The sequence below is a fragment of the Podarcis raffonei genome, chromosome 3, assembly GCF_027172205.1.
Source record: "Podarcis raffonei isolate rPodRaf1 chromosome 3, rPodRaf1.pri, whole genome shotgun sequence".
Taxonomy (NCBI): domain Eukaryota; kingdom Metazoa; phylum Chordata; class Lepidosauria; order Squamata; family Lacertidae; genus Podarcis; species Podarcis raffonei.
Genome location: NC_070604.1, coordinates 47830346 through 47838480, shown reverse-complemented (window position 1 = coordinate 47838480; position 8135 = coordinate 47830346). Strand labels below are relative to the sequence as shown.

The 8135-nt window shown below is 38.9% G+C and overlaps 1 protein-coding gene across 3 annotated transcripts in view; it reads right to left on the bottom strand.

The window, feature by feature from the left end:
* Positions 1-2749: 2749 nt before the first annotated feature.
* The window catches only part of FUT9 (fucosyltransferase 9), a 52854-nt gene continuing 47468 nt past the window's right edge, over positions 2750-8135 (bottom strand). For 2 of the 3 annotated variants that reach the window (XM_053381495.1, XM_053381497.1), the window contains exon 2: positions 2750-7809. In XM_053381495.1, coding sequence (XP_053237470.1) covers positions 6725-7809 — 1085 coding nt within the window. In that variant the 3' untranslated portion in view covers positions 2750-6724. The remainder of the gene's footprint in view (positions 7810-8135) is intronic. The other variant, XM_053381496.1, reaches the window with a different exon arrangement.

Genomic DNA, 8135 nt, shown 5'->3' with positions numbered 1-8135 from the left:
GAGTTAAGATGATGGCATACTGTGGTACCCCAGTGAATACCTGGTTCAGATATAACAACCTAGGTATAAAAGCATGGTTTCATCCCAGCTTGTTTTAGCTGCTCATAATACAACAGATCCTACCTCAGAATAGGGTTTTGATTGAATTAAATACATGGTGCTCTATATCACCATAACATATCATTTTACAATTGTAGTTTATGGATTTGTGGTTTATTTCTTGGATGAAAACTTGAATAGATGAAAGGAAAGGAAAAAGGTGATAGAAAATATTCCAGTAAAATGCAACTGGCAGATGAAAAAGGTAGATGGAAGTGAAGCAGGAGCCTCACATATGGAACAGGATTAGCCCTACCATGTAAATGAAGAACCCCTAATGAAGAACCCCCAAACCTTAAAAACAAATCTCTTTAGAACAGTTTCCTTGGGACTGAACTAGATTTTTCAGAAGATCTGCAGCTACCACAACTGTACATCTCTTCCCCCTCTTGCTCATATGTCATTGTTAAAACACCTGTGAGTTCCTAGAAGAGCATGCTGAGTGAAGAGGTGGATTGTTTCAACTGGCAAGCCAAAATGTTTACACTGACAAGAATGATCAAAAGAGCATGCAATTGAATTCCTCCTGCATATGATAATAATAATAATTATAGTGTTATTTGCTCCCTAGGAGAGGTGCTCTGTGGGATTGTTGTTTTCACATCAACTGCCAAGATGGGTACTATGCACCTATGGGTGGGGAGGACATTTCCAGTTCTGATAAAGTATTTGGGGCCAGCCATGCTTCTAATTACACAGTGAAATTATGTCACAGCAGGCACTGGATCTAGATAAGGAAGAAAGGGTAGAAGCTGTGTCAGGAAATTATCAACACACTTGAAAAATTGCATCCTTCAGAGTTGAGATTGGTCTGCTGTAGTTTCACGCATTCCAGCAATCAACAGAGTGTTGAAATTAGCATAATTGTAACATGTGTGACCTTGTCCATCATAACTTACAACTGAAGTTTTTTCTGGGCCTGTTTTTGCTGGTCTTCAGAGAACTAGAGTGACATCACAAGCAGGACTTCCATTCCTCTCATCACCCTTGCACCCCACAAATCTGCTCTGGAGAGTTCCCCTAACCCTCTGTAGCAGATTTAGGGGGCATGCATGGGCTTGCAGGGAGAGGGGGATTTGTTCAACCTGTAATATCTGCTCTTAGGTTTTTGCTATTTGTTTTGATTTTATGCTGTGCACCAGAAAGGTAGAGCCTGTAGGCAATTATACAACTTCAAACCTACTTTAACATTTTGAACAAGCAAAAGGAATCCATCTAGTTTATCAATTCAAATATATGTTCTTCAGTACAAGACAGAATCAGTTGCCATTGAAAACAATACAATGCCAATATGACTCAAAAGAAGAGAGCTCAGGTTCTAAATTACTTCGACATGGTATGCTCTTTTGGATTCATTTCCCCAACACAAAATAACACAGATTTGATAATACAACCTTCAGTTTGCTTTGCAGCATATTGCTTTCCAAAAAGCAAAACAAAACACATAAAACATACAAACATTGCCCATATATTTGATTACACACATACACATTCAAAGAAAATTTGCCCTAAGGACTGAGAACAATGTTTCACTCACAGGACAGGGCTTTTCAACTCCAACCTCCTCACTCCAGCTTCCAGCACCACTGAAAGCCAATTTTGAGGTTTGTGAATGCTGTGGAATATGGCACAGGACACAGTGCATGGAGCAGGGAATCTACATAAATCATGGGTCTCCCTTATGTGAGCAGAAATGCCATTCAGCTCACAGTAGCTACCTCTGAATCCAAGCCAGGATTTCCCTTTTAGATAACAAAGGTTAAGATTTCATTCTATCACATTCATGCACATTATCAGTTTTCTCTTGTAGTGTAACAATGTTAATGCTGGTGAACAGCGGAGATTCACAGTTTCCCGCAATAGAGCTTTTTTTTGAAACAGTGGTAATACCTACACAGATGATACAAATGTGTGTGTGCATAGGGGAAGTATCAAAGTTTCACTTGGAAATAAAGGTGTCAGCTTCCCCCTCTAATTTAATACCTTTTTGTTCTTAAATGTCACATTTCCCAAACCTTTGAAGATACTGCCCTGATAAAGAGTTCCATGCTTCCTGTAGTGCAGGAATTCCCAAACTGTGGTCCGTAGACTCCTAGTGGTCTGCGACCTTCACTTGGGTGGTCTGTAGCATGCCCACATCGAATATTCATACTGATTTTTAATTGTATTTTTGTTGCTTCTTTTATTTTTATTGTATGGAATGCAAACTGTAATAAAATAAAATACAATAGAAGCAATAAAATGCAATTAAAAATCAAAGAGCACCTAGCACAGCATGGCACAATGGCTACAACAGATAGAAAAATCATTAAGTAGTCTGCAACTTTTAAGTCTTCTGTGGGAAAACAAGTTTTGGAACTACTGCTGTAGCATACAAACAGAGCTCTAATGAACAGAATGCTTCCTCATTCAGAAAAGAACACCGAGATCTGTTTCCTCCATTGAAATAAATGGGGAAGCTGTTGCAGCCATGTCTTATCACTTAGATATTAGGTAAACAATTACCATCTTCTCAAACAAAGAAAATGGAAAAAATCGATGCATTATAGAACCATTTGCCTAAATGCTCTGGGGAACATGCAAATCATTTTGAAAGTCCAAAGTTCATACAAAAATGAGCTCAATTTACATACGATTAACGGACACAGAGTTTCATTGCAACCCCACGTTATATTTCAGATAACAAAGGTTCATTTGTACAATATCTATCACTTAAAGATTATCCATTATTCATTATCCTTATTGCCCAGAGGTCACATAAGAATAAAGCACTAAGGACATATTTACATAAGTTGCTAGACTGGGTATGGATGAAAATAAAACAAATACAGGGGAAAAGAATTTTGAATCACAGATAGAGTTATCACAATGCATAGTTGTACAAACACTGTAGCCCTATTTGGGTGCTCCCAATACTTGTTTAAAAAGAATGGGGCTATGTCTGCTGATCCTGCCCTTGCTGGCTATGCCCTGATACACTGTAGAAAGGTGCCTGTTCTACGTACAGTATGTAGGATTCTCCTGCAATGTGGAACCCAGATCTCCCCTCATCATGGGGAGAATCCATGTGTGTAGAGGGTGTGTCCTCTGCAGACATGCTCTCACATGCATGCATGGTAAAGGGCAAGGACACGATAGGAGGATTTGAAGCTAGCTCTCCCTCTCATATGATTGCTAATTTTGTTGATGGGCAGACATCAAATAGGGCTTGACAGAAAATAATTCCAAATGTTTGCCCCCAAAACTCTTTTTTTTTTTTGCTGAGAAATATGAGAAAGGTAATGCTTCATTTTGAATTCTACTGACTAGTAAACGTATCACATACTGAAATGTGAGCCTTAGAGTTCCAAGCACAACTTTTGTGCACAAAGACATATTAGTTTCGTAGATGGGTGCAGGTTCAAATTCAACTGCTTTGTATCATCTTGTAGTTGTGCATTTAAAAAAATGATTTGTTTCTGAGTTGTTCTGTGTACCTTTTCAATCTGATTTCTGAGCAACTTTATATAAAATTGAGCTTTGTGTGCCCCATTCACTATCATGGGGAGTTTAAGAACAGCTATAACATTTTCTCCTTTCTCCCAAAGTAGATGGAATTTACAGGAACAGGAGCCCCAACCCAACCTCCCCCAAAGCAAAAAACCTCTTTGTACAATAGGATGGGCAGGGGGCCCTGCTGAGCACCAAGAGTGTGTGTGTCTGAGGGCACCACACGAGGGACCCCAGTTCTAATACCTACAATTTTACCTTTTTAATAAAATACATTTAAGCAAACAGCTTAGTCCTTCTCTCAGGGGAAGTGTCTACTTTCAGTGCCTAAAAGGCTGTTCTTTTTTATTGCATTGATTTAGTGTTAACGAAACCCTCGATTCATACATTCATAAAAGGACAGGAATAGATTTTAGCCACAAAGTACTGAGACAATGTAAAACCCTTTGAAACAGAAGGATGGGTGCTTCTCCCCAAACACATTAAGAAACACATGGATTGGACTTGCTATATATAGGTAGATCAATGTATCTTAGGAGCAATAGTATTCTGCAAGTAGAAAGCCATCACCTAATATTCAATATTCTAGGTGCCAACAGTCCACACAATGTGGGGCATTTATAAATGTGATCCAACTAAATCAAAATGTTCTATTGCCATTGCCCATCAAAATAAACCACCATTTTAATCAGGTTTCTGCTCACTGACAATAGTGGCCAATGTGGTGGGGCAGTGCCACAGATTTGCATCCAAACACCAGTGTTGCTACAGGTTACTTGGCTAGTGCTGGGGCAGGGACGGAGCAAGGTTAGGGCTGTGCAGGTATGCTGGTGGAAGTGCTGGATTGGCTCTGCCAGCCCCTATCTTCCCACTGCCCTGCCCCAGAGCTATTCAGGTAAGCTGCCTCACCTCACTGGCTGCTACTGCTCATTCCTTCTGAAAGTGTGGAGAACATGGAGCACCACATCTGTCATCAACTCCCAAACTGTATGCACAACCCCTTCGGAAGATAATGAACACTGACAACTCTGAAGACATCGACAACCTTCTAGTCGCTGTCCTGCTTTCTCTTCTTTCACTTTCCCAACAGATGAAAGGTTCTGTCAGCCTTCATGATTCATTCTGCAGCCTTCTGTTATACTGTGGTCTTGATAATCATGCTTTTATGTTTATTGTTAAAACATGAAGTAATCAAAAGCATTTGTATTCATCAACTTAGAAAGAAATATGAACTGAAATGTTTGCTTAGATCTCTGACCTTAAAATATTTGTGCCCCAATAAAAGGCTGCAGTATCATCACAACATAATGACATAGGGGAGGTGCATTAATATCACCACTGAGAAACTCTATTCTATGGGCTTAAATTCAAGCCCAAAACAGCTGTAGCCTGATCTAGCAATTTTCAAACATTTCCCACCAGTAAGTGTCCCAGTACTGTCTTAATTGTGCACACAGCTCAGGGATCACTTCTGAGACTGAATATTCCTATCATAGCAGCCTGCTAATGGCTGAATCATTGTCAGATGGTTACATCTGAGAAGTAGATAATTTGCAACTGTCAGAAATACAAGGCTAACAATAGAATTCTATGCACCCAGCTACTCAGAAATCCCACTTAGTTCAGTGGTGATTACTCCCAGGTATAAGATTGTCACCTAACTGATAAATCTTTTACTCTTTTCAAGGCATTAGACAAAATATCTACCTACTGTTGAAACAGTGGTCCTATCAGATAAACAACAACAAAAAAGATTGCTTATTGCTTATGGGAGGGACCAAGCTCAGAAGTGGAGCATGAGCTTTGTTATGCAGAAGGCTTCAGGCTGAACTGGTGGGATCTCCAGTTAAAAGCATCAGGTAGCAGTTGATGTGGAAATATTTCTGCATCCTGAAATGATGAACAGCCTCTGCTAGATGGACACATAGTCTTACCTGGTATAAAGCTGCTTCCTTTGTCCCCAAATGGAAACAGACTTTCATTTGCTGCCTTCTGAATCTTCATTTCAACAAAGCACTCAGTTCGTATTTAATTCTGACTGTGTGGTTTCAAAGCATGCCACTTAATACTTCGCCAAGGATAGAAAATGTTCACTTTGTCAATCAACTAGCATTCTAGAGTAGATGGAGGAAAATGCACATTTTTTAAAAAATGTATTTGTTTACCAAGGCCAGATTTCAAATAATTAGGAAACTAGTTCCATGAGCTGAATGGGTCTTTAGACTTATTTTTACTCAGTAGAAGCCTTCCATGCTTCATAGAAAACTGCTTTTGGAACTGTACCTTGTACGCAGTATATAAAATGGCATAGAAGGTCACATGTGTATTTCACTAAAGAGTTGAACTCACAAATATTTTTTCTTTGAATCCTATACTGAATCTTAGCTAGAAATTTTAATTTTTTTTTCCTAAGCCTGTTTTCTCCCAGAAAGAAACTATCTGAGCCAGTGTAAACACCATTACTCTATGTATTGGCCAGTGACTGCTGTATTACAAACAAATAAAAAAATGGGGGGGAGTTTTAAAAAGAAATGGTAAACAATAAATTACTATTCAGTGCACATAACCAGCTATATACATAGCAGGATTTCCAACAAAATATAAATAAGATAGCATGCCAGTGGCTCAGGAGGAATAATTTGTGCAACCATGGTGCACCAGTTTCACATACAGATCTCTAATAAGTGTCCACATAAGTTACTTCTCAGTTTTTCTCAGTACACATTGCAAAAAATGATATTTGTGTTTGCATTTGATGAAAATATAACAAGAAATCACCATAGCGCTGATTGCTTTAACAAAATAGTTAAACTTCTGTTCAGGCTGCCAGCTCTTAATTCCTTTTCAAAGTCACATCTATATAAAATAAAATGATCAACTCTCCAAATAAGTCAACAACACAGAAAATGGCCAATGTCTGTGACATCATTAGTCTTTTTTAATCAGATGCCTTTCTGTGGAAAGTAAGGAGAGTTTTGGATGAATGATCCAGAGATAGTGTAAATGGAATATGCTGTATCCAGGAAACAAAGATGTCACATATTCTGGAGGGATTCCCCCCACCATCTTCACTTGGAATAATGGTTTTGTTAGCTTTTAAAAATATATATGTAAAGTGCAAGTAAGGGATAGGAGTTTAATTCCAAAACCATTTTTCTAAATTGCCAACTGACCTGTATTCCTGGTGTCTTTTTACATGGTCACAGGCAAGGCATGCATGTGATTCCCAAAACCGAGGAAGGTGCACTGAAAAATCCTTCCTCCAGTCGAAGTAGCTAACATACAGTTTATCATTTTTGTCGAGCAAAAGAAGATACTCTGAGAGGTCCCTTGGAGAGAGAAAATCCTCCACGTGAATGAAAGAACTAGCAGGGATGTAATTCTCATAGTTTTCTCTAGGAGGACCTAGAACGACTGGCACAGATCCAGCAAGAAAAGCATTGTAAAGTTTCTCTGTGATATAGTCTCTGTGGATAGAATTCTCAAAGGAAAGGTAAAACTTACAAGCGGAGATGGTTGGGATCAAATTTTTATCACTCACATAGTCTCCAAATGCTTGCCCATAGGTATGGATCTCAAGGTATTTACTTAGTTCATTATAATATTTGACCCTAGCATGCTCTGGGTTCCAGTTACTCACCACCCAACACACCAGTCTTTCTTTATTCGGCATTTCAAATGGAAAGGAGCTTGTGCTAACTACCATAAAGCCATAAGGCACTTGAATGTCTGAATCTCGACGATAAGTGAGGGTCAAATTGAATAGATGCTCAATCCCACTCTTTTGTGGAGTGTGTGTTGGTGATTCCAAGTTCATCCAGATCCATTTTTGAAATGGCGGCCTAGGTTGCTGAGGTAAATTAGTCAGATCCCAACTGATATCTCTGTGGTGAATAAGAACGGCATGAGACTGGTTATATAGTGTGCGGTCTGTAGTCAGATGGCACCCGTGGATGTTAAATGTTGGGCAGAATTTCAGATCAAATGTCTGGCCAAACGGCCATACCCATATCAGAATAGTTGTCTCATTGATATAATCATTTTTGGTGGAGAAGAAGTTCTTCATTTTTAGAACAGAGCTGGCTGATTCAATAGGACCAGATATCCAGCTGTTTGTCGGTTTGATATAAATAAGCAGACATGCCATGAAGCATCCCAGCACAATGAAGATAAATAGAAATGGCCGGAAAATTCCTTTGGGTGATGATGTCATAATTTGATCTGTGAAAGGAAGATGGAAATAGGAAGTCATCATCAAGCGTTAAATTATTGTAATGTTACCCCATGGTAACAATGTCATACATTATACATTATTGTTCCACTAAGTGGTGGAACAACACCATTTGAGAAAAATCTGCTTCAGGAACCCTATAAGTAAATAAATACCAGTGGGTAGAGCAGTTGTTCTGCATGCAGGATTTTCCAAGTTCAGTCACCAATATTTCCTAATGAGTTGGGGTTTTTTGTTGGCAAAATTTTTAAAATATCAGGAAAAAGCAGGTGAAACATTTGCTTGAGCTATACTTGCAATTGGCACATCTCTTTCC